Raw genomic sequence first — 27,443 nt, forward strand, 5'->3', positions numbered from 1 at the left:
GGGGCTGCGGGGGGGAGGAGAGGGAGAGGGGAAAAAAAAAAAGGCAACCCTGCTAGTAACAAGGCAGGGACTTCACGCCGATATAGAACAATAAATATCCTGCGCTGCCATGGCAGGTTGTGTAACCTGGTTTCTTGATCACTGAAAAATGCCGTGACTAACATGTCGATTAACCCAAGGTCTGAGTGGCCTCAGTCTGAGTTTTCAATTGCAAATCATACAGTTATTTCACAAATAAGAAGTCGGTGCCCATTTGCAGCCCTGCATTTCCGTATTCAAATCAAGTTAGAAATTATTTAGAAAAACTTTAATTAGTGCATTCATATTATTCCATACCATTGTTTAATAATGCCGTAGTATTTTGCTTGTAATACTTATCCATAGAATTGCATCTAAAGAAAATAAATGCTTGTGTAAATTAGTTGCTATTGTTCTTTAAAAAAAACTGAAGAAAAGATTAAAAAAAGAAATCAAGGGAGCAGCTCATTGCGTTAATCTTTCATGTTTACAAAATCGGCTCATGGCAAGCCTAATAACAGCACATTCAAAATATGAAGAGAGATTTTCATATTCATGGGGAGTATATGCAATGTTGTCGTTAAAAAAGAATAACTGAAATTTAGGCATTAGTCAGGAACCCAAATACTTCAAGATTCTCTGTATTTTGCGAAGCAAAGAATCTTTGCTTTGGGAGCAAGAAGGATGGAAAAGGTGAAAATACCTCAATCTAAAATGAAACAAACTTACTAAATCAAAATACCATTTGATTGATATTGATGTAATTAGTAGTTAAAGAGTTTAGTATGGTAGGCTAGAGAGTGAATTGCAAAGTCCTAAGCAGATCAGTATCTTGGATTTATACTTGCTGCTTCTTTTTGTGTTGATTTTATCCTGTGCTTGGTAACTGTTTACTCTCTCACTTCTGTTGCTTTCTGGTAGAAGTCAGATTTTTTTCTTTTCTATTTGATTTCATAATTATTCGCTGAAGACAAAGCTGTTGTGCAATACATTCTTGTGAATTCTGGGTAAATGTATATACCTTATTGTTTCTTTGGTTATATGTAGAAATTGATTTTTCAAAAGCAAGAGATGCTTGAAAATCTGAGAGGTAAAAAGGAATCAGCTTGCCTACTTAAACTTCTACTAACTAGGCCATTGGTCCGATATGAAATACTAAACTCTTAATTTCAAGGTACAGTGTGCTCAGTAGTACCAGTCTAAGGTATTAATCACTTCCTGTTGCTTGTTCCTGAGAGATAGATACTTCCTTCTTCATTCTTTTAGTGGTTCTCTCTGTACTGCACAGCAAGTATGGTGTGAATCAGATCAGGGAGCTGATTTGGCTTGAAGTTCTGTGCTGACGTGCACTTACGATAGTATGGTTGCCAAAAATAGTACTGTCCTGCTCCTGTATTACTTGTTGCACTATGTTGGTACAAATGTTTCTCTGGCTTCACAGTGAGCAGGCTTGAAGTACTATTCCATATGAGAAATAATCCAACAGAAGAGGATGACCTTTCAGATGCTGTGTTGGGAGCACTTTTTGTAGGAGCTTTTTTTGAGCAGAGGTGGTAGTCAGGAGAACAAGAAACACTTCAATAAAATACGCTTTTTCTTCTGTCGTGTTGTAAAATGCATGTCAGACTACACAATCTTAAAAGAAAACTTTGCCATGGAAGCTGCCTTTAAATCTGAACTGTTTCTTCAACTATTTGAGGCTCTAACAGAAGGCAGGTGAACAGGTTTAGCTGAGCCAGGTTGGGAGCCTGGAGAGGAGTTTGTGGGGGTGGGAGGTGGTGTGTATTTGGAGAATACTTCAAGCTAGGATTACTGTAAAATACATTATGAAACCATGTCACACTGAGACAGTGAAAACCTGAGTTGAGGGAGGAGAATGGCATGAAAGTAGAAAAACCTGTAATAAAAAGTGCAGTGAATCATTACAACCTCTGGTGATAGGATTGCTGATAAATTTATGCTGATCTAAGACTTTGCTTCTGGAAAGGGCGGTCTGCCCTCCCCGCAGCTCTGGCTTTGTCATTTCCTTACTCCTATTGCTTCTAGTGATCATGGAAGTTGGCGGGGTAGGTTGGATTATCTCATTGATCTGTCTGAAAGCAAACTTGCCAAATCAGGAGTCTGGCAGGTTGTTTCACTTGCTAGAAAATGATGTGTCTGTAGAGCCAACATAATGCAGGAACTGAAGTGCAGGGAAAAAAAGTGGGATTGTATCTTTCAGTAGCAATTTAAGTTAAATGTGCATATACAGATTGTGAAGTAGCCTTTCTAATTTTCTCTCTCCAAGTATTTGTTTGTAAAAAACCTTAACAAACAATCCCTGAAAGGCCAAACAAACCAGCCCCACCCCACCACTATCCCACAAACCCTCAACCTTCTTAATTTACTTCTGCATTCAAATTTACATTCTGCATTCAAATTTCCATTGGTGGCAGAGAATCTTCTCTAGTTTTTGTTCATGTATTTTTAAACAGGGTGCAAGGATGCTTTTGCAGTTAAGACTGCTAAATCTGGAATTTCTTTTGCACAATGAGATGCTGGCTTCATCTTGTTTACAAATACTTTTATCTTGTAGATTTTCCATATAAATCTATACTTAAATGTTGCATTCTCAGACAGTACTGATGAGCATCAGCAAAAGTTCCATGAGCAAAGTACTGCATGAAACCCAACATTTTTATAAGTAGGTTGGTAATGAATAATATACCATACGCTAACTTTAATGTTGATAAGCATTAAACATTTGATGTTGAAACAAGTGCTCTGTGTGGCTAAAAGTGAATTAGTGTATTCACATCTGTGACAAATCTTACATTGCAAATACACAATTCACACTGCTGAATTTCCATGGCAAGGGTTTGAATGAGATGATCTGTACGGTCTCTTCCAACCCAAATGATTCTACGATCCTGTATACATTAAGCTGTGGTTCCAGACTCTCTAAAATTCTGTATTTAAAAAGGAAAAAAAAGAAAGTATTACTCATGTGGCAGGGTCAAATAAAGATGCATGTAACAGCAGCATTTTCTGTTACTCTTGTACATCTCAATCTAAATGTAGTGCCATATTAGTGGGTGTTCCTTTGACCAAATCACTTGTAACTGTTGAAAGTCTGTCATTTTATGGGGATGAATTACATTGGGCAGTATAAGTCAGTGTACCCCCAACAGCTGCACCTGGGGAAGCTGCAGGTACCTCCCTCTCAGCCCCCTATACACACATGAGTTTTCCTTTTTGACTGAGCACATGTTTAGCTCCTTGAAAAGAAGCAATGGTTTACTTATCCCTATTGAAGCTTTACAGGTAACTCCCTCAAAAATTCTCGCTGAAGTTTTTCTCTTGTTGTTCCATTAGAAATTTTCAGAGGTTGTAAATGGTCATCCAACTCAAAAAGGCCCAAAATCTTTGAGCTTCCCACCAAGCTGAAAATACTGCAGACCAGCAAATGCCAAAGCTTGCCTGTTAAAAATTTTTTTATTGGTGCTGCTTCAGTAATAATGTAGGAATAGCATAGTGATGGCATAAGTTCAGTGTTTCAATAAAGAGTTTTAAGCATTGCATCAATAATCTTTGCATCTCCTCAGACAGCCATGTAATCTGTTACAGTTGAATACACTAAAGATGATAGTTTGAGAAGTTTTCTGTAGTTGTTTTCACGATCAGGGTTACTAATAGATTTGCTGATTTCTTGATCTTTTCAATACAACTGCAGTGAAAGCAGTCTGTGTTCTTTTAATGTATACAAGATAAAAGCGAGTTTTCACATCTATGTGCTGTATACAGAGCAATACAACCCAGGTTCTTCTGTAACACTTCATGGGGAAGAGTGAATCAAGAATTACTGCGTAATTGGTAAAATTAATTCTCTGATGTGACTTTATATGATGTATGCCTGTTCCAGTGAGTGCTGCTCTGAATGGTAGCCACTTAGCTGTCAAAATTTTGGCAGTAGCTCTAGAAAATCCTGTAAAAATTGAAAGAAACTACCTCTCATCTAATGAGGAGGAGGATGCAGCCACTGAGCGGAATTTACCATTGTAGCATATCTTGCAAATAATATCTTGCAAAATTTTAAGGTGTCATTCCATGAAACAGTCCTTCTATCTTCCTGTCCCATAATATAGCATGGCCTGGAAGAGATACATAGTCTTTGTCTGAATAAAAAGAAACAGCTCAGTTCCTGGCCCTTTGATGATTTACTGTGATCAGTAAGATAAAAATCTATTCCACACAGAAGCCATTTATTTGTTTTGGTGGTCCTTCTGTTTTTCCAGTAAGACCAATGCATCTTAAAAGCATCCAAAAATGTAGCAGGCATCTCATTTCTCTGAAAGCAAGATACCTCAGAATATTTTTAGTCAAACTTCAGATAAAAATTATTCTGGTATAAGACAGCAAACTAAAGATTTGAAAGAGGACCTGGTAAGGATAAAACACAGATACTAAGATGAGTGATTTTCTTCTTCACAGCAAAGTGAAGAAAATCAAATTTTCTTTGATTAAGAAATTGATACAAAATACTGAGTCAGTTGGTTTCTTATTTGTGTTTCAAAGATGAGGTGTATTAAACTCAGTAGTATTTCTGAAGTACATTTACATATTGAGACATCTGATGAAGTGTGTCAATGTACTTTAAATTTTATTTGTCTGTGGAGCTGGCAATTATCTTATTTCCTTACTGAAGAAAAGAATATAAAATATCATTGGGTTGGTTAGGACAGTTTATTATTTGGTGACTAGAGCTACTTTGGAGACAGGTTGGCTGTAATTGAAGTATTTATGCCCTTGCATAGTATTCTTCAAGTTGCAGTTGCAGTTTTAAGATTTTTTATATATATATTTTTAAGGCTATTGTTGCCCCACCTTTTCCTGTTCACTCAGTCATATTGCTTCTGTCAGTCATAGGGAATTTTTAGGAATTTTTTATTGTGTTTTTAGACTATCCGTAGTAGATACCCTAGAGCTTTATGGGGTCTTAAGAAGCATTGAGCCTGGCAGGTGAAGATAAAGAGCTTATATGACATGATGCTCTGTGGGCAGCCACTATAGAAGGCCTGTTGTGCTGTTGGCACTCTGTACTTTGTATCATCTCAGCATTCTGAAGAGCTGGTGTGGTGGTGTGCCCAGATACCAAGCAAACCATAGTGCTCCAGACGTGCTCCCTCCCTAAAACAGCTTAATACAGTTCTGATGGTGCCAAGATTTGAAAATATGGTATCATTGCATTACAAAATAGACTGTGTTTATCAGTGAAACTGATACTGGTTTATTTTGCCACATTTCATAAAGCTTTGGTAACTTGAGTTTTACTAAATTATATAATTAATTCTGAAAAATCCTGCATAAGTGAATCTCTCAAAGAATTAATGTTGCCATTGTTTTTTTCTGAAGTATTCTAGTCTTTTCTTCCTAGTGCATGTGAGAGCTGTAGAAGGTGTTATGAATAGAAAAGCTGAGTAATGGCTCACAATCTGTTATATGTTGTTGTCTTACATTGCTGTGTTATAAGTGATTTGGACTGTGAGGAAGAAAGAACCTTTCTGCCAGGAAAACAAAAAAATCCTAAGAGACTGAGAATGCCTTCTGTCCACTCTGAGGAGGACAAACATCCAGAACATCCTGGCTATGGATGTTCCATGTAGCAGCTGGTTTTCTGTGGGTTTGTATGATCCTGTGACCTGAAAACTGGTTAGTTGTGATTCCTTTGGGCACTCTGATTCTGGGGGCAAAAAAGTGTCACTTAATACACCATTCTGGCAGCTGCAGCATAAGTGTGAAACCAGGGGTTTATGTTGTGCACTCAGTAGCAGGAAAACGTGGAGATGCTTATTAAGCAAGGTGTGTTACAGGAGCATCTGAGCAGTGTGTAGGAGGGAGCGCACTTCCTTACTGGTACAGTAGTCTACCTCACAGACTGCTCTGCTTTCAAAGAGGGCTCAGTATGGTGAGCTCTGCCCAGACACTGCTTTTAGTTTTTTTGATAGGAGGCTGATTGGTTTGTCCTAAAAGAGAGCTTAGGAGTGAATAACACTTCACCTCAGTGTGAATGTTCAAGGCAACAGATGGTTGGAATTAATTGGGAGCTCAGTTATTACTTGACAGGGCAGTCATTCATACCTTTGGAGGGTATTTTTAAGTAAAAGCTGAGAGGTTCAATTTATGAGGGTATCTCTGAGGATTATTGAGATTGCACATTTTTGATACCAGAACTCTAATGAAAAGCTTTCATTTAATTCAGAAACATTCTCCGCCTTGCAAGGCAGTGTGTGACTGAACGATTTCACTTGCATTAGCAAGTATTACTTGTGTTTTAAAAGTTTGAATTTTGTCCAGAAGTTCTGTTTCTCCTGTAGATAACATGTTCCATCAACAGTAGGGAAACATCAGATGACAGAAGAGGTTTCTTGGCACAGGATTGTAGCGGTTTCTGGTTTTGTGTTTGTCTTTAAGGAACTGTCATAAGGGAGCTGCATATGCTGTTCATAAAGATAAGACAATAAGGGGTTTATGTTTGGTAACGTATGTATTCCAAAAGCTAAGTGAAGACGTGTAAGCTTAAGAAAACTGTTTCTCAGAGAATACAAGATTGAGCAATTTGTGTATCTAGCATTGTGTTGTTAATACCCTTAACTCTTTCAGTCTAACTTTTTCAGTCTTTAGACTTCATGGATTTTACTCGGCTTTAATACTTGTAGTAATTGAGTTGCTTTTCCCCACCCTACCCCCTGACTACCAGGCACTGCCATGGTGTTTTATATTCAATCATTATATGTTAAGAAAATATCCTACTAGTACTCACTTCACAGTTTCAGCATTTATTTTGTCTGTGCTTAAGAGATCTTGCTCCATTTTCTTTCTCAGAAACGAAATTTTAATTGTTACAGCCCACGGCATCATTTTAAAGAAATCTAATGTAGTGGAACTTGGTCATTAAATACTTAAGTAAAGGACGCTATATAAAGATTTTAAGGGAGAAAATTATTTTGTCTGCATTTCAGAATCTGTTTGAATATGTCTTTAATGTAATTTTTACTGCTAGGTAGCATTCTTCTGAAAAACAAACCTGATCCTCACACTGTTCCAGGCATTTTGTGGTTTGTTTGTGTGCTTTAACAAGAAGAAAGTGAACATGAAATTATTCTACTTTGGAACTGCTGGTATAGCTTTTCACCCACTTTTTCTGTTTGAAAAGAAGATGAAAATTATTTTAGCCTCTACTATGTAGTTCTGAGAATTGATGTTGCCCTACTGTTGTCATTCAGCATATGTTGTAGGGGTGTTTATGCCATCTCTGTATTTTTTTCAGCGCAATGCGTGTGCTGTTGTCCAAGTTACCACGACCGTGGATTGTTGATGAGAAAAAAGATGATGGTTACACTGCCTTACATCTGGCAGCTCTCAATAATCATGTGGAAGTGGCTGAACTTCTGGTGCATCAGGTAGGATTCTTTTCTCAGGAGAATTTAAATGTCATGCTTTGGTTAACCATCTGATGTGGAAATAGTTGGCTGCTTTACGCCTGCAGTTGCAATGTGGAAACAGTGGAGCAGGAAAAAGGACGTGTTGAGCTCTAAAGGTCAGACTTGCCTTTGAGATTGTTAAAATGGCCTAATGGTGCAGAGGGACTGAAAAATTTGATACCTAGTTTCACTCAGCAGATTAACATCTATACTTAGAATAATTGAAGCATTTAATAACTTCTGTTCTCAAATCCCCTAACTTGGAATTGTATTCAGGGTGATAGTGTCCTAATGGACTGCCTTGCCTATAGATGAGTTGGTGGGATGATAATGTTCTAATGCTTTGAATATCTTGCAGGGCAATGCTAACCTGGATATCCAGAATGTTAACCAGCAAACTGCTCTTCATCTTGCTGTTGAACGACAGCATACACAAATTGTTAGGGTAAGTATCTTATTTACAGTAAGCCATATGGTTAATGGCATTTGACTAAAGCTGATGGCAGCTGTTAAAATATGAATGCTTCATGAACATTTAAAAAATTATTTGACAACATATAGTCACTGCATGTTTGTTTGATGGATTTTGTTTAATTCAGAAGCCTGCCAACTTGCACAGAAGGTCAGTCAGCAATATGAACGCCACTTGAGGCATGCTAAATTTTTGTACATGTACATTATGGTTTCTTCTATGTGCTTGCCAATTCCACCATCCTTTCTTGTTTAGTCAGGAAGAATGTGTTCAGCTGTTACTTGTTTGAATCTTGTGGTGCTGTAAGGGAACCTTCAAATAGCATTTCTGATGTCTTTTGCTGTATGAGTAATTATTCTTCCTCATTGTTTTGCAAATTGTAACACGAAACATCTTTATATGACCTTAACTACTTTCAGTCTCTGTTTAGCATTCCCTGCTCTTAGCTTGGTAGACCTGTAAGCAGATAGCAATAGTAAAAGGTGAAAGGAATGTTACCCTTGTATTTTGCTCATGGGGTTACAAAAGTTAAACTTAACAAACCTTTGTTACTAGCACAGGAAGTGTGAGTCTGGCATAGCTTGCTGTTTCTGGCCTGTGTGCACTGTGAATCAGGACCTGTGTGGCTGAGTGTTTGCCTTGACACTGTGGGCTTTTGAGGCTCAGACAGAGCACTCACTGCTATCAGAGTGGATACATCAACCTGACCTTGGCCTTTGGTGTAATTTTTTGTCTTTGTAGAGTCATTTTGTATGAAAAACTGTCTCTTATTCAGGCGTACACAGAATTTCCCCCACTATGCAGATCTGCATTCTTTCAAGTGTTATTTTACCATAAGGTTTCTCCCTCTCTGAGGGCTGATGGATGTGATCCCATTACAGTGAAACATGTGATATGGCCCTATATCTGGAACTGCTTGCTACCAGAAGAATGGTTTCCTAGAGTCAGTGCCACTTGCATCCTGCAAGCTATTTGCAGCTGTTTGGTGAACTCTTGTGGCCTTCTGGAATTTACACAGTACCTGGGAATACAATATTAATGTAGCAGATGAGCAGGAAGGTAGGCACGTAGAAGAGCTAGCATGTGTATTTGACTGACATGCTTATATCTGAGAATGTTTAAATGAATGACCCTGTAGAGTATCCATTTTTCAGAGGTGGATTAACTTTAAGAAGTCCTAAAATAGCTCATGCAGCCATGCAAAGAACATGTTGGCTCCATATTTCAAAATTAATTCCTACTGGATACCTTCCAGGGCTGGGTTTGTACCCTCAGGCATTTGTGGAATAGTGGTCAAAGGTAGCAGGGTTCTTTTAAAAGTCCTTACTGTCATGACAAAGGGCAGTGGTTTGCCTTTTTTTAATTATTATTTTTAAACTTCTGTAAAGATTCCGAAATTCTGTGGTAGTCAAGGATTCCAGGAGAAACTCTAAGCAGTAAAGAGCTGACACTGTGGCAGACACAAGATATGAGAAAAGAAATTGGGCTAGAGTAAGTGCATTTAGAGGGTGTAAGTAGTTGAGACTAGACTGTGTCAACTATTGACTGGTTTTCTTGGTTTCACTTGTGGAAGAAATGGTTGGGGAAAACAGTGAGCTGCAAATAATTGTAGTAAGATACTTCCTTGGAAATTAGGCTTTGAACTCCTTTTAAGCTATTTTCCTTTTAGCCGGTTCTGCAGTCTGAGGTTCTTTGGTTCTGAGAAACTGAGCTCCTTGAAAGCATGTGAGTTCTAAAGAGGGAGATCACTCTTTGTGTATTCCTGTTTTTAGATTATGCCTTTTGTCTCTGCTGCTGATCCCAGTTTTGCAGAGTAGCAGAAACTCAAAAACTGAAGTTAAAACCTCAGCTGCTGCCTGCAGGTTTCTGAATAGTGACAGGGTTTAATTTTCAGGGACAGTTGGTATTATTTTGTCAGCATGTATTGATTGATTTGTTCAACAGCGTATTTAACAAAGTTCTGGTGACTTGAATTATGGAAGGGCTGTATGCAAAGGCCATAGGAATAGGAGGGCCTGTGCAGCCTTGTGCTTGTTTTGTGTCATGTGAACAGGAACGGGTGTCTAAAATTAGCTTTAGAGACAAGTCTTATGGTTCATTACCTTCCAAAGTGTTCTGAGAGAGGTTTTATTAGTGTCATTGGTTTTTATGTCTTCTCCTGAATTAGGGTAAACTGAAGTACATGCTTAACTACTTAGCTAATGTGAAGACACTGTGAATTAAGTTTTAAAGTTCAGCATGGTGTGAAAGTGGTGATTTTTGAGGTCATTGAAATCTAATAGTTAAGAATATATACCTATCTTAAGTATTGCACATATTGCTGTAATATATATTACATTGTTTGTAGGCTGTCTTACAAGAATTAAAGGCTAAGGAAGTAGAAAGAATCCTCTAAAATTGTATCTTTCGTAGCACTCAGAGCAAAGGCAAGCATTAGCCTTCTGCTGAAATAAGCTTGGTGCTTGAGACAGATAAATGCTTTGGTTGAGGGCTGAGCTCCAGGTATGGAAAAGAAATTTAAATTAATTCAGCTGTGAATTGTAGCAAGATAGGAAGTAGCCCGTTTGAGCCTCCTAGAGAATCCTAAACTATAATTTTCTGAAATTATTTCTAAAAGGAATAAATAGGGAGTTTTTTGGTTGGTTTTTTTTCTTAATGTGGGTTCTCTCTTTTTCCAGCTCTTAGTCCGTGCAGGTGCTAAATTGGATATTCAGGATAAAGATGGGGATACTCCCCTGCATGAAGCCCTGAGACACCACACCCTGTCACAGCTCCGCCAACTCCAAGACATGCAAGATGTGGGCAAGGTAGATACTGCTTGGGAGCCATCAAAGAACACAGTAAATAAAACACATTTATTTATTTATTCTTTTTTCCCCCTGTATAATTGTCTCTTTGTCTAGTTCTGTACTGTTGGACTGGTTTTTGGCAGCATAAGTTTATATAGACATTCTGCATTAAATTGCAGTGCAAGCACAAATCATATTGTTATATGTGACTTTTCATGTGAAGCCATTACCTTTTTTGAATAAAAAGAGGGTTATGTAGCTCAAAAATATTTTTACAAATTTCTCTTCTCTAGTGAACATGTATGGCTGCCAAAAAATCAAAGTTAAGCTCTTTTGCAAAGAGAATTAAACTGTATTACAGTACAGAATAAGACTGAAATAGTTTTCTGTGATTCAGCATCTTGCATGTTTTTATAGCTTTAATTGCTTAGTTGCTTCTATACCTTTCTAAAAGTATGTTCTGCTAGAACAAGGCATTCTTAATTTTGTATGTTTATTGATATGTGTATTTTTGACAGAGTTCATTTCAGAAATTATGCTGTAGTAAGGAAATAGTTTAAAAGCCTCCAGGTAATAAAAATGTTTTTACTGAAAAAAAACAAACTCTCACACCCAAAAATCTGTGTGAACCCTTTATGAAAGGTGGCATTTATAGTTTGCCTGAGAGACAAAGGAGGAATATAATTATGGAGCAATTCAGATTGAGAAAAATAAACTTTTTTTTTTTTTATTTTGGTATTAAAGATGTACAACATAATGATGGATCAGATCTGCTAAACCATTACTTAACAGTATAATTTTTTTCTAATTTTTACTGTGGGTTAAAATAAGAAAATTTTTTTGTTGTTGTTTTTGCATTTCATTAAAAAAAGACAAATACACCAACTTTATGAAAAAGTCTTTGTTCAAAACAATAATTCCACTGTAAAAAAATTTTTTTCAGATTGGTTACTTAAGCTCACTGAAGTACACTGGAATATGCTTTGAAAGAGATTTGAAGTATGACTAGCATGTGTAGATAAAATGCATGTGTCCTTTTAAATGATACAAGAAGAGCGGTTACAGCTCAGTTGTTTCCGTGATCTGAAATGGACTCTATGAGAGCTGTCTGGAATACTTTGTGTTCATCTGTTTAAGTGTGGAATGAATGAAAGGGAGATTTTTTTCCTCAGATACAGCATTTCATAAATTGGTTTCTCTGCCCAGTTTTATTAATGGCATCCACAATGAAACTAGAGTTGTGTATTGAGTTTTGAGGGTTTTAACAGAAGAAGTGGGGATTTTTTTTTCCATCACCTTTTAACTTTCTTGTTGGGGGGATTTTATGTTTTAGAGAATTAAGTTTTATTTCTAGTTTTATTTGACAAGTATCCTTGGTTCAAACCAAAAGTGTAATTTAAAAAAAAAAATCCATGGAAGTAATAAAGAGAAGGCAAAAGATAGCGTGAGAAGAAAAAAAAAAAAAATTCTCTCATCATTGTATCTCTGATCACTTAAAAATGTTTTAAAGTTTTAAAAAAGTATGATCAACCAATACTTCCTCTCCTTTCTCAGCATGATCAAACTACTGGTCATTTCTTTGCACTTTGTTTAGCTGCAGAGAAAATTTTTACCAAACTAACAAATTTGGGAGGTTTAAGTGGTGTGGAGAAGATAAGTTCTGTCAGAGATGAAAACTTGCTGTTTTTCGTTTTATGTGAAATGTAAAAGATGGAGTAAATATAGCTGAAAATGCTTTATGATGATCACCAAATCAAACCAAATCAAACTGGCATTTTTTGTGAAAAACAGTAAATAAGAACAATACTTGTACCTATGTAGCTTTATTTAAATGGCAGTAAGGTCAAAAATCTATAAACTAGACTTTACCATTGAACAGTTTTAAATATTAAGCTGCCTTTGACCCAAAATTGAGTATCAACAAAGACAGAATTGAAGCTGTGAAAATATGTGCAGGCATCTGGACCTTTAAAGCTACCCAAGGACACATTGGTAATTTGTCTTGTTTGGAATTGCAAATACAAGTGATAGATAATAGAAGATAAATTGGATTAATAATTTAGCCTGGGAATCAGTAAGGCTTTCTTTTTGTAAATGTGATTACTTAAATTGAAGGTTTGTTTAGGGAGATTTTTTTATTATTCTTCATTAATTCCTTTAAAGGTTGGGAAATGTGTCAGATTTCATTAGGCTAAGTGATAGCAACACATCTCTATAAATACTTAGTATTTTAGAGCTCATTTTTGCTTGGCTCTATTTTAATTAATTTTGGACTGCTGTCTTGGAGATTCCAACCTACTGAGGCCTGTAGGGTGCCTCTTTGGTAATTGAACAAATAATTATTTCTATTTTTGTTTAAGTAATAAACTGAAAAGTTTCATTTGCAGGATTTTAGGGCTTTTCCATACTAATCAAGTTGGTTGGACAGCAACTCACTGAAATTGTATGATTTTGTTACTTTTTACTTTGACCACTGTTTATAATATGAAACAATACTTTTTACTGATTATCGTTATTTACTTCATAAATGGAACTAAATGGAATTAATTCTTTAACAATGATTTTTTTTTAGTAGTTCCTTGTGATTGTAAACATTATGCCTGTAGGAACAGGCTCCCCAGGGAAGTGGTCACAGCGCCAAGCCTACCAGAGTTCAAGAAGCTTTTGGACAGTGATCTCAGGCGCCTGGTGCAAATCCTAGGGCTGTCCTCTGCAGGGGCAGGGGTTGAACTTGATGATCCTTGTGAATTCCTTCTAACTCAGGATATTCTATGTTACATCTAAAACAATTTTTGTCAGGTTTCTTAGGTTGGTTTTTTGATAGGCTATTTAAAATGCATGTAGTTAACAATCTTGGTAGTACACAAAGCCCTACTCACTTTAGGTACCACTCTGAAAAGCATTCTTGTGCTCAGGTGCTATGAGAAGTGAACCCCATTTCTTTAAATCATTTTCAAGTTTTCCATCCAGCATATTGTTGTGATTGTGCTGCTGGGAGGAGAAATTTTCTGAAGTATAGTCTCTACCACCACAAAAATGTCATTCGAATCACTTGATTACACATGCACTGTTCTGGCCTAGAGTATACATTTATTTATCCTAAATAAATGTAATATTCCCAGGGTCATTTTGTGTAATTTATTTTAATATAGGTGTCTTTCTGACCTTTAAAATGCTTTTAATGGATGCCACTGCCTAAATCCTAACTTAAAAGAAAGAAACTAATGGAAAGTGTTTACTGCTTCAAAGGTAGCTCACTAGTTACAATTACTTAGATTATGTTTATACAGTTTTCACTGATTAAATTGAGACTAGTGAATTGGCTGGGACTGGACTGTGTTGATGCATTTCGGGGTTAGCCCCCCTCCAGAGATAATTTGCTGCAGCCATACTGGGCACTAAGACATTATAATGGAGAATATTTTGTGCCTGTGCTGTTTTGTGGTATTCTCATTCTTTGTGCCTGAAAAGTTGCATGCTTATTGAGAAATGTCATAGAATGCAGTGTTGTCCTGGTGTTTTCAAATTGTTCAGCCTGCCAGAGGCATTTTAGAACCTAGGGGTTTTGTGACCAGTGTAGATGACCATTCCATGATGACACTGCCAACCCTGGAGCACATCAGTTTCACTGGGTGTTGTGCTGTCTTAATGTTGGCTGGATTAATAGTATGGTCCATAGTACCAGGGCTGAAGCTGAGTAAAATCCCTGTTTTGCTTCAGCCAATGCTGTAAGTGAAGTGCAGAAAAATGGCCTCAGTTCATAAATTAAAATTTTCTGTTATCTGAACCCCATGAAACAATTCATTTCTATAACTTACTGATTTTCCTGGTATAAAGCCTTTGGAGCTATACTGTTCTTACCTAATCATGAGTAAGAATGCAGGAGGAGTATCTGAATTCATTAAGTGACCTTCAGTAGTCTTGTAGCCTCAGTGATACATATTGATAAAAGAACTTCTAATTTAAAAAAAAATGTACAGACTGAGGTTTAAAAAAATGCTTCCCTAAGCAACTGGATTTCCTTGAGTCGGAGCTGCCCTAGCTTTGCCGAAGCTCTTCCTTTGAATAAAGTGTAGTGTAGTTTGCTGAGGGATTCTTAGTGATGCCAACAGTTCTGTGTTATACTTAATGCATTTTATCTGACTGAACTTTAATACAAAAAAGATGTTGGGAGCAGGCCCAGATTACTCTGGAGTAGGAGACTGCTCCTTCTGGTGGTGAGCCTTCCTAGTGTTTCTAGCTGACCCTGTGAAGCAGTAACATGAGGATATATAACAGCTGTAAAAGGGCAAAGTAGCATTATGTGATCAGACGGGGACAGTGTGATCAGGCTGAGACTGAAATTGAGTTAATTTGTTGGGCAGGTACTTACTTGCTGGACAAAAAGTAGATGTGCATTCATTTCCCTGCTCAACTGTTTTCAGTCCAAGTGTGGTGGTAGCATTTTGTCTGAACTCAGCAATTTGAGTATATACTGAAGCGTGTTCTGAATATACCCACTGGAACTTTGCCCTTTACAGTGCTTACATAGAAGGACAGCCACTTCACATGTGAGTGTAGGTGTGCAGGGGATTGAGTGCTTCAGGAGCTGAACAATTCCTTGCTGAATTTAGTTCCCTAGAGGAACACTGAATATAGCTGACTCAAAATGAAGCAATTGTTTTGATTTTAGTTCTAGAGATGTTTCCTCGGGCTTACATGCTTATGCATATATGTGCATGTGCACAGATCAAGTAGCTCTCCTTTAGCCAGATGATTCTTAACTGTTTAGAGAGTCTTTCTTGTTTACATATTTGTTTTCTTTTAGTTAATAATGGGTCTTGGCACTCAAGGAGCAGAGAAGAAGAGTGCTGCATCTATTGCCTGCTTCCTGGCAGCCAACGGGGCTGACCTCGGCATTCGTAACAAGAAGGGTCAGTCCCCTCTCGATCTCTGCCCTGATCCAAGTCTCTGCAAAGCATTGGCTAAATGTCATAAAGAAAAAGTCAGGTTTGTATATTCATAAAATACACAGTTTCTAAATCTCTGCTTTCCACAGATGAACTGATTTATTTAAAATGTCGAGCCTTTAATTAGCAATAGTTAATGAAAACATATAAATCTGGGTGTTTGGTGGGGTTTTTTGTATGTGTTTTTTGGGTTTTTTTTTTTACTTTTAGTTCTTTGGGTTTTTATGGTACACTGAATGCTATTCACAAATACATTAATTGAAATTTACCCAAGTCTTAGAGGACTTTCATGCATATTAGTATGGGAGAGGGGAGAGTGAGAAGGTGACAGTCTTCAGGTGGAGGTTAGTAGAACTTCACAAGGGGGTTTGGGAGAAAATCCCTGGAAGAATAAATAACAAAGCGTTGCAAACAGGTCAGCCTGGGAAGTTGTGAAATCTCTGTCCAGACAACTTTTAATGACTGAAATGGGCAAAGCCCAATATAAACTGATACAAATTCAGTGTTGATGCTGCTTTGAAAAGGTCACCTCAACTCACTGAGTATGTGTTAATCTGAACAATGGTATGTTTCTGTGTAAAGAGAATGAGGGGGTGGGTTTAGGAATTATGGTTTCAGTGAAATACCATGTTATCAGGTCCACGCAGTATCAGATGATTCACCTTGTCCTAGTTATGTTCCACTGTTGTTGCCGCAAATGATTCTCATCCTTAATTCCTGTATGGAAATCAAAACCGTCCTTTTGAAATGTGACAAAGAGAGGCTGTTTTTATTGATGTTGCCCTGGTGAGGAGTAAGGTTCTTACTTCCTTTCGGAGTCAGTGTGTCTGTGTGTGTGTGTAAGGCTGGGCTCGCACGCCCTCTGCGGGCAGCGCAGCGCGGGGCTCCGGCCCGGCGTGCGGCGCTGCCGGCCGTGGGACGGGCGAGGCCCCCGGGCTGCGTGTGCCCATCAGAATCACAGGGCACGTCTCTGCTAGTAAAGCAAGCTCTTAGGACGAGAGGAAGGGACTTTTTACATTCACGACACAGTATCCTGACATGTATGTCCTGTTTCTGTACAATGCCTTATCCGAGTGTGTGACCTTGCGGTCCGTTGTCAGCTGTAATTGTTGGAAAAGGCAGTTCAGATTGCTTTATGGTCATACTTTGATGCCTGAGTGCATTGGAGTATATAAGTGGCCAGTTGATGTACATTTTAAATTGAGTAGATTTTTTTTATTCTTAAAAGTTTGACTGCAAGGTTTCTTTGTAGTGGCCAGGTTGGTTCCCGAAGTCCGTCTATGATCAACAATGATTCTGAAACCTTAGAAGAATGTATGGTGTGTTCAGACATGAAGAGAGATACTCTGTTTGGCCCGTGTGGCCACATTGCCACGTGTTCTTTGTGCTCACCACGAGTGAAAAAATGCCTCATCTGTAAAGAACAAGTTCAGTCTAGGACAAAGGTAAAAGCATGTGAAATTTATTTTTTATTTTATAATGGAAAAGTAAAAGGAAAAAAGAGGTTAAAGAAATATATATCTTCTTTTTTGTGGTATTATGCCTTACACGTCTCACTGGATGGAATTAATTTTGCATCATAATGATATCTTGCTCTTTTCTGTTTGCCTGTCATACCTACCTCTCCCTGCCTTGCAATGTCTTTATTGTTCAGGTCCTCAGAGTTCCTAATACAGTCACCTGAGGATGCTTTATTGAAATAGACTATTTCCCCCTGCCATGGTATCTTTTCTTCATGTTAAGATAAATTGCTGCTTTTTCTGAAGTATAATTTCCCTCAGTAATACTGAGTTCTTCTATTCCTTAGGGCTGCTTGAAAGATGATTTGCCTGTAAACTGAGTTAATATGTGCTTGTTTGTGTAGTTAATAATTATTTTCAGCTTTCACCTTCTTTTTCTATGGAAAGACAACTTTCATTACGTTGTCTTTTTCCTTCAGAGAATCAACCAGTCATGCCCTATTTTGGAGACCAAGGTTTCTCAGATGGTTACTCCCAAATAGTTTTGACTATATGGGTACATCCTCTTGCTTTTCTGTTTTATTTTTTTCCTTGTAATCGCTAAGACTAGTCCTGGTTTCTTTTAGCTGTTAAAAAGAGAAATCATGTTCTGCGCTTGGATTTATGTTTGGTTTTGGATTGGCTTTGGGCTTTTTTTTTTTTTTTTTTTTTTTTTTTTTTGTTTGGTTAGGTTTTTTTGGCTTTTGTTTTTTTTCTGGTTTTTTTGGTTAATTGGTTGGTTTTTTAGGAAACCAAACTGTTTTGTTGGTTTTTTTTTACTTTTTCCAAACATATTTGATTGGTCTGCTTCTGTGGTATGTTGTTTTTCCCTCCATCTCAGAGTAAGTATAAGAATTGTAAATATTAAGTTGCACTGGTTTTGATATTCACTCTCTTATTATACTATTCACTGTACTGCATTGTGTATGTTCAAAAGCCAAATGTTAATATAGTGGGAGCTTCTTTTCTCTAGATTTTCTTTATAGTCAATTAAAGGGTTCTGCCACTGGGTGATTTGGAGCAGCAAAGTGAGGGTTCTGCCCCTACTCATCCATCTGAAGAGGCTAATCTAAGGAAATCAGCTTTCCCAGGTGAAAGCTAAGCTTTGTGGATAACCTTGCTTTGATTTCTTCTGCTGAATTAGTTTGAGAGATTGGAATATCTGGTCAATACTTCTCGTACTTCTACTTATTGTACTTTTCTGTATAAAAACTTGCAGTAATATCCGCGAGGCTAAGAAATGATTGAATCAGGACAACAGTTCTGTGAACTGGAAGAGGTGACCTAGGCCTGTATAAATGGAATTGTATGTGATGACTATGATCATACCGCATATGCCCCATCCCTGAAAGTGTTTAAGGCCAGGTTTGATGGGGCCATCAGTAATCTGGTCTAGTGGATCTTTAAGGTCCTTTTTAATCCATTAGATGATTCCATGATATATACAGCTCTCACATAAAAGGACTTGAGAAACCCTGACCCAGAATATTTCTGTAAAAGTACCTTTTAAGTGAATTTCATGGGATCATAGAATGTTGGAAGTGGCCTTTAAAATCAGTCATGTAACTGACATAGAATGCAGTGCAGTGAGCAGGGACATCTTCAATGAGATTAGGGTGCTCAGATCCCTGTCCAGCCTGACCTTGAATGTTTCCAGGGATGGATCATGTACGCTCTGGGTAACCTGTTTCAGTGTTTCATGACCTTCATCATAAAAAATTTATTTCTTATGTCTAGTCCAAATTTGCTTTCTTTTAGTCTAGAACTATTACTCCCTGTACTATTGCAACGGGCCCAGCATAAAAGTTTGTTCCCATCATTCTTAAAAGGCACTTTTAATTACAAAAAGGCTGTAATAATGTCTTTTTGGACACCTCTTCTCCAAGCTGATCAACCCTGACTAAAGTATCTATGATGGAATAAAGAAGGAGAAAAGAAAAAAGAAAAATAAATTTATGCTGTCCTAACTGCTTCTCTGTGCCTCATTGTACTGAATGTATAAAAATTGCTAGCAAATATCTGTTCTTAGAAGTTAGCGTGATAACTCATTTAAGTTGCATATTGATATGCTGAATTAGTTAAAAACCCCACTAGATGGAGATTCTTGAAGCCCACATGCCTTGCCAAGTAGTGTAGAGAGCAGGAGATAGACTTTGCTCACATGTATATGTTGTTCTTAACAGATTGAAGAATGTGTAGTATGTTCAGACAAAAAGGCAGCGGTGCTCTTCCAGCCATGTGGTCATATGTGTGCCTGTGAGAGTAAGTAACTTCACAAAATCTCTTTTTGAAATACTCGTGAAACAGAACGCTTTTAATCCCATTACTAAGGTCATTAGTAATCTGATTTCAGGTTCAATTTACTTGGTGTGATTGTCAGAATTTTGGCATTATTTGTCATGGTGATAATAATTGGAAGACAAAGTGGAGATTTTCAAAAATTTAGCAAGTGTGTGTGCTTTCATCTAAATTATGTGAGTAGGCTTTCTCATATTATAGATGCAAGCCTACTACAGTATTGTGAGTACTTTGGAAGTAATTAGAATTAATTTTGTTGTTTTGTTGCATCTTTTTGAAAGCATTCAGATATGCAGGTGGTGTTTTAAAAAGATATTATAAATAAGTACTTACTCTTCTTTATTATTAATCTACAGATTTTCACAAGGGCTGTATTTTCTCCCCCAAAGTCACATCATATATCTGCAAAGGGCACCAATTATGGTTCACTTTGCTTTATCCTGTGTAGTGAAAAAATGCATAGGAGATCTCCAGATTTTTTTTGGTTTTGAGTATATGTGGATGAGAATGCAGCTATCACCTTGTCTCCAGACATTTCAGGGCTTTGTTGAAGGGTCATTTCCCTATAGAAGAGGGAATTATTGATGTGCATCTACATAAGAGGGAAGGTAATAATTTCCATGAGTAACTGCTTACCTGGACTTGCTGAAGAAGTCTGGTTTCTTCCTCTGTTCTGGCTGAGGCAGCTGATGTCGAATCACTGATTATAGTTAGCCTGATCTGGCCTCTTTCACTGTCTGCAGTTGAAAGATGATGAAAGAAGGTTTTTTGAATTTTTTCCCAGGAAAGAAGACAACAAAAAGATTGATTACTGTGGTGAAGGATTTCAGCAGCGCAGTACATGTTACCAAGTCTAAGCTGTAACAAGGACAGCAAAAGGTTTAAAGCTGTAGATGATTTCTTTCCCTATTTTTTTTCTGGACATCTTGTTCAAGCAGGACAAGAGTCTTGGAATTTGTGTATTTTATAGGACTCACTCTCTTGATTCATAGTAGCCTTTTAGCATTTATGAGACAGTAACTTTACTTTACTAGAAAAATTACAGCCCTCTTTCTAGAATTATATCAAAAGATGTAGGTTTACTTGTAGGGGTAAAGACCTGCACCTCTTTGCCCCTGGACCATTGGGACCATTTGTGAGATCCTGTGTTCTAAAGAAAAAAACAGATAGGCAGGACTTTCTTGGAAGTTCTGGTCTCAAATGTCTGATTACCTTTTAACTTCTGTAATTTTTGTGGACTAGACATCCATTTGGAGAAAGAGAAACCTATTCACTTGAAGTATCTTAAAAGGAGATAGAGAATAAATTTACTTTGAATCACAAACAGGACATTGTTTAGGTGTGATTTGCAGAAAATTATGTGAAGATAAACTCAAGTAGTTATTTGTATTATAAGCATCTGTTGAGTCATTGCTGTATACTCTGAATAAACAAACTCATGGATAGAAAAAAAGAAAAATGAAATGGGAATATTCAGAGTTGATTTATTTCTCTGTTCCCTCAGATTGTGCAAGCTTGATGAAGAAGTGTGTACAGTGTCGGGCAGTGGTTGAGCGAAGAGTGCCTTTCATAATGTGCTGCGGAGGGAAAGGTACAGAAGATACCAGTGATGATATTTGTGAGTGACTCCAGAGCCCATACTCTCTCATGTTCCTCCACCAGCTTATTCTCATTCTCTTAAATGATCTAGATATTTCTCTTCTTTCTGAAGAAAAGTTTAATGAAAACAGTGTTATCCCAGGTATCCCTTTGCTGTTTGCATGACTTTCTGCATCGGTAGCGGCAAACTTGGTAGCACCACCAGTCATTACACTGGAGAGCTGCTTCCAGCATTCAGAGTAGAACCCAAAATATGTGTGATGACTTGGCCACTTACTAATGCCTTAAGAGGTAAAAGCTGAAGATTGTCTGAGATGGTGCAAATGAGCAAAGAATTTATATTTTTTTTACCTCTGGTACTCTGGAGGAATGGTAAGTATCTTGCATCTAGGTACAAGCAACTTTCCTGAGAGAATGTCCAGTTTTACATCTCCTCCTTTTACTAGTTTTTAAACTATTTGTGACTTACTTGAGTAATTTCTATGAATTATTTGTATTTACTCTGTGTGTATATATGTGGTATACAGCATAAGAATAGTAACTAAAATCAGGTTTTCAATACTCACACTGGAAATTCAAGACTTGACAATTTTTTTTCATATAGTAATATTGCTTCCCAGATCAGACAAATACAGGAATATTAATCTGAGCTTCTTCAAATTTTGAACAAACTATTTCCAAGACACTTGGGCAATTTTGACCACCAAATAGAATTATCTCTATAGATGAAAAAGTCGTTTCAGTGTGAAGGAATTTGGCTTTTTTTTTCTTTAAATATGTGCAAAAAATATTTATGTCAGGAACTTCACTGACAAATAAGAATTCTGAGAACAGGAAGGGGCATCATTATTATGGAAATAATTGTCAAAGAAGTGTTGCCACTAAACTCAAAGAAACTCTTGTTAAGCTGCAGTGATGGTGTAGTGAATTTAATTAGATTATCAAAAGATGGTTGATTAACTTTTTTTCAGGTAATTGAAAAATTGTTGCTGTGACACTGGAAATAATTATTCCTGGTTCATTAGATTGCTGCATAATCAAGTATCTTTATTTTCTTTTAATGTTACAGCAAGTGGAAACATTCCAGTTTTGCAGAAGGACAAAGACAACACTAATGTCAATGCGGATGTACAGAAGCTGCAGCAACAGTTGCAAGACATCAAGGAACAGGTAAAGGTGCTGGATAAAAATTGTAAGGACCACTAAGTGCAGCAACCACTTGATTGAAAAAGCTAATGCATCCTCTATTATTTAAAACAAAATATCATTGAAGTGAATAATGTCTTAAACTTTAGTTAAAAGACCAATATTTTTTTGTGTGATGTGGCTTTATGTCCTCTATGTACAGTTTAAAAGAAAAAAACCAACTGGCCATGTTTGATAATCCATCTATTAGAGTATGTGTATTGATGTGGCTAAATAAGTATGCTCTGCCCAGTCAGTACATTCTCTGACTCTTTAGCTCACCTGAATGTGTAGTTACAGCAGAAGCTGTTCTCACAGAAAAGTCATAAAAGTAGATCATCTTCACTGTTCTGCATCTATCTTAATCTTGACTTGTCTGTTCATTAACTGCCTTGGAACAGTGGGTGACAGTTACCTGTCTTACAAAGGATATGGTGAACACACTCTCCAAAAACTTCAAAAAACTGTGTGGCTGCAAGGTTAAAACTTGGAAAGTATTATACATGTAATTCAAACACTAGGAATTTAAATTAAGGTTTATCTTTGTAATTAGGTATAGTCTTAGCAGATCTTTCAGCAGTAAGAGATCGGGAGCATCTGGCTAATGAATGAGCTTTTACTCTCTTAGAGCCCTGACAGTGCGACTTTTTGCTCCCATGTGTATAACACAGTTGGAATAAACTTTTTCATGGATACAAGAAACTGAGGTGTTCTAGCTTGACCTTTCCTCTAGGCTTAAAGCAGTCCATAATACTTCAGTGATAGCAGCATCACATCTAGTCCTGGTAGTTGTGGATTCAGCTGTTCATGTGCATGAAAGCCAGGGCTAGAAGAGTTAGATTGCTGTTTTTAGGGCCTGTATTTCTAAATGCCTTAAATTTGAGATCTGATATGCTCAACAAAATGTCTGTGAAGAGCTGTTCCTGTCATATGGTGACTGGGACAGCACCCCAGTAACAGAAATTCAAAACAGTTTCCCATGTAGTTTTTATCTGTAAAGAACATGCAGACTGAAAATTGTAATTTGAAAATGCATGTCTGTCTTACCCAGAAACTCCAAATGTTACTGTCATCTCTAATGTCTTGCATCCACTGTTTAGCTTCTGCTTTACATTTTAGCATTGAATGGAAAGAATAAGGTTATTGTTTTGGCTTTTGAAATGATACTTGCAAAAGATGCCAGATGCATGCTTAAATGCAAGTATTCTGTATTCTTCAGATATATTTTTTCAGGGTACTTTAGGAGTTACATAAGATTAGAGTTCTGTTTGGGTATGCTGATATTCTTATGTAGGCACATGAGAAGAAAACTGCTTTATGTTAAAGTTTTTCTTCTTGATTAGATGTGATCTCAGGGGGTTTTTTTGTCAGTTTTCCTCAGGTGCTATTTTATTCTCTATGATGTTATCTAACACTTGGGATTTTGCCTGCCAGCAGCCAGAATTGTTCAGTGCCTCTGACTAGAAAGAGATGGTTCTGGTCATTCCTTGTGTGCCTTTTGGCTCAAAACTCGTGTGTTTTCTTTAGTGTCTTTTGTGCTTAGTCTTACGACAGGGCAAGTTGTATCATACTTGTGAGTAGCAAGTCAGATTTGATTAAAATTGATCATCTTGTCTTTTAAATTTGTGGTTGAAGTTATGCCCAGTATTCCACTATAATTGTGTTGTCTTTTGATTTGTGCTGTAACAGTTCAGTCTTTGTGTTCAGTTTTTTTTTTTTTCCTACTTAAAATTAATTTGTTCTCTTTCAGCAGGTATAAGCCTTTGTTTCAACTCATACCTTCAATGATAATCTAATATGTTAGTGCAGCAAGCTTTTAAAACTATTTCTGGTGCCAAGCAGAAGTGATGCTGATGTCAACAGAATCTCCCACATCTGATGACCACACCATTCTTCAGGGATTCCCTGAATGTGAACCCTTTTGACTGTAATTTGCAATACCTTCACTTCATTTCATACCTAATCATCATCATCTGTCTAATATCTTACGTATGTTCCTTCACCATACTTACATCACTGTCTTCTTCCTTAAAAATAAATTTATTTTGTCACTGTGCACCTATATATTGTTGTTAAAACTGGTTTTAATAGTGAGGAATTGATACTTCAAGCAGTTTAAAACACCTTGTTAGTGGAAAAAAGTTTGAGTAGCAAACCTAGTTTTACTTCAGGTGCAATGAGCACTTTCCCAGAGTACTTACCTGAAGAAGTAATTCTCGTATAGAACAGGCATAAAGTGGCTTTTTAAACTATTTGTTTTCCTTCAAACAATGAAAGTCAAATGTTTCAGGCAGATAAAAAGTGGGATTTCGTGTGGAGGATGTTCCAATAGATAGTACAGTAGTTACAGATACTCCTTATTTTCTACTGCCCAAATGGGGCATAAGGCTTGCAGTGAACTTTCACTATAAAAGAACGTGTAAGATGGTGGTTAAGTAAGGAATTCTCCTTCAGAGTTGTATAAAACTCAGTTGTCTGGGCTTGTAGTCCACTGGGTAACTGCTGAACTAATTGAGAAAAGCCTGTCAGAAGAGAATTATGTAGCAAACAGGAAGCTTAGTATTCTGTCAGCTGAGTCCTCCTACTGTGTGAAGTAACTTAAGTGTTAAGATAGTATCATGCTAAGAAATTAAACAGCTAATATATTTTATGTACTCTGCTTTTGTACTAAGCAAGAGAAATAGGGGAATTTTCTAATACTGTGTATCTATGAATTGAAAATGTTGGGAGTTCTGTCCTTCATTGAATGAAACAGTTCAAAGTAATGGTGTTTCAAGAGATTTTAGTTTTTTATTATTTCTGTGTCCCTTAATGAATGTTTTCATTTTTAAATGATGATGTAGGATTTGGAGAGAAGCATATCCTTGTAACTTCAGTAATTCTGACATTATATTTAGATACAAAAGCAAATAATTAGCTAAAACATAAAGGCTACACATTAGGGATTTCCTAAAGATGAGTGTTTACTTTCTCAGTGAAAGATGATCATGCCAATGCTGTCAAGTTATAGACACTTGTCACACAGCTAATGTGTATTCATTACATTGGAAATAGCTGTTTCACTGATAGCTGAAGTCTGTGAGTTACTGAAGGAAGAATACTCTAAAGGTTCCATTGATGTGTGGGATGAGAAGGGAATGACTTAGTGTGAATGGAAAAATGAGCAGGACTGACTGACAGGCAGTCTTCCATAAATTTTTAGTTTGAGAATGTTTTATTACAGTATTGCAGAAATTCTGGCAAAGCTGGAGCACAGCCCCCTTCAGGGCTTTTTTTAAACATAAATTGACTTAAGGCTTTACCTGAAAGTTTTATTTTTCTGCTAGCCCATTACACTAGTATCTTGGAGATTAAAATAGTAATTTGGCTGGATTCCATGCCAATTTAAACTCTTAAGCAGAATATGGTGAATTTTTTTTGTCTTCAATTAAGCTATCTACTGTAAGAAGTAATACCTATTGATTTCATAGAAAATGTGCCTTAGGGTTTTTCTGAATAGGGTACCTTGGTATGGATTCTCTCTTATGTGATGAACAAATTGAGGTAAAACCCCCATAGTGAATGCAAAAGCAAGTCATAGGTGCAAGTTGGTGATAAAATGAATTTGTATTTGAAATATGAGCCTTGTCAGTATTTCATGTTATGTATGAGATCAACCTTTATAATTGTTGGATGAATGTAGTATATCTTAGATATGAGGATATCTTAGATTTGATTTAATCTGATCTATAGAATGGTTTTAACAAATTTCATCTGTTGTAACATCTGTTCATTTACTAACATTTGATAAACTGTTATAAATGAAATCCTAATATGGCTGCAATATGTTTATGGTGAAGGAACATGCCTTATGAAAACTTCAATTTCTGCACATGACAGAAGGTGAAGGATATTGTTCCTTAGTGCTTGGTACAAAATGAATTTTGCTGGTGAACAGCTTTGGGCACTGACTATCACTTCACATTCAGCAATTAAAACTGATTTTAAAAGTTTGCTGTGCTGCTCTTATGAGTGAAGGTTATGGATTTGCTAAACCATTCTTCATTTGAAACTTGAGGTGTTCTTTTGGTTGAAAATCTAGATAACTTTCACAAATAAAGTACTAAATTTTTACATATATTGATTATGCCACATTTTTATTCCTTCTGTGGGTGCTTGGTGTTTACAGGTAAGTATATGAAGGGCTGGATAGCCTGAGAAGAAATTTGTAAATCATTACCAAGCATTGAATGCATCAAGCTGTTTATGTTTTGTTCCCTGGAAGATTACATGATGTAAAGGAGAATGTTTCTGAAGAGTGTTTTGACGTTGCAAACTTATGTAATGATATCAAAAATATGATGTCAGCCTACTACTGGATTGCCTTAATTAAACTAAATATATTTAGAAAAAAATCCATGTAGTAGTTTATATCACGATGGAGTAGGAAAAGCCTGTATATTTTAAGTCAATGTGGAATAAAAATGGAATTAAAAAAAAAGCCCAATGTAGTTTAGTGGCTATGGCAATGCTGTGCTTAGGATGACATATTGTTAAATTTCAGCAGTTTATATGTTGCATATTCAGTACTGTGTAACTACTACCACTGACTATGTAACCTGTCCAAATCTTTTGCAGACTATGTGTCCTGTCTGTTTGGACCGCCTGAAGAACATGATCTTTCTGTGTGGCCATGGAACATGTCAGCTTTGTGGAGACCGAATGAGCGAGTGCCCCATATGCCGCAAGGCAATTGAACGGAGGATCCTTTTGTATTAAACAGGAGCCAGTGTCTTTACTAGGTTGTGAAAGAGTAAGGACATGTTGATTGATGGTTTACACCTCTGTAAGTTTAAAAGGCAGTGAAGGGTTCTGGCAAAAACATTTCTAATACTGTAGCACAGGTTTGTTACATAGACATTGTTTAAAGACTGTGTACACACCAAATAAAAGAAACAGTATTTGAACAGTCAGCTTGTAGCTTTACTCTTAAAAAACATCTAAGCCTAATGCTAATTTAAAGCAGTCTTTTTTCATTTTGTTTCTTCTTCTTCCCCTTAAAGTTTAAAGGGACAATCTTATTTTGGTTATGTTCATGTGTATCATGTACGTATCAGATATCAAGTGATGTAAGGGAATTTTTTTTTATATTGTCAGATACTACCAAACATAAATATTTAGGATTTTTTTTTTTT

General features: G+C 36.8%; 1 protein-coding gene across 3 annotated transcripts in view; it reads left to right on the forward strand.

Annotated features, from left to right (window-relative positions):
• MIB1 (mindbomb E3 ubiquitin protein ligase 1) overlaps positions 1 to 27,221 on the forward strand; it is a 71,533-nt gene extending 44,312 nt beyond the window's left edge. Inside the window, exons 13-21 of one of the 3 annotated variants that reach the window (XM_015618109.3) lie at positions 7,325 to 7,457; positions 7,837 to 7,923; positions 10,629 to 10,790; positions 15,547 to 15,728; positions 16,941 to 17,133; positions 19,371 to 19,449; positions 20,990 to 21,103; positions 22,154 to 22,254; positions 26,887 to 27,221. In XM_015618109.3, the coding sequence (XP_015473595.1) occupies positions 7,325 to 7,457; positions 7,837 to 7,923; positions 10,629 to 10,790; positions 15,547 to 15,728; positions 16,941 to 17,133; positions 19,371 to 19,449; positions 20,990 to 21,103; positions 22,154 to 22,254; positions 26,887 to 27,027 (1,192 nt within the window). In that variant the 3' untranslated portion in view covers positions 27,028 to 27,221. The remainder of the gene's footprint in view (positions 1 to 7,324; positions 7,458 to 7,836; positions 7,924 to 10,628; positions 10,791 to 15,546; positions 15,729 to 16,940; positions 17,134 to 19,370; positions 19,450 to 20,989; positions 21,104 to 22,153; positions 22,255 to 26,886) is intronic. The other 2 variants (XM_015618110.3, XM_015618111.3) reach the window with 2 other exon arrangements.
• Positions 27,222 to 27,443: the final 222 nt, after the last annotated feature.

Source organism: Parus major, chromosome 2 (genome assembly GCF_001522545.3).
Source record: "Parus major isolate Abel chromosome 2, Parus_major1.1, whole genome shotgun sequence".
NCBI lineage: Eukaryota > Metazoa > Chordata > Aves > Passeriformes > Paridae > Parus > Parus major.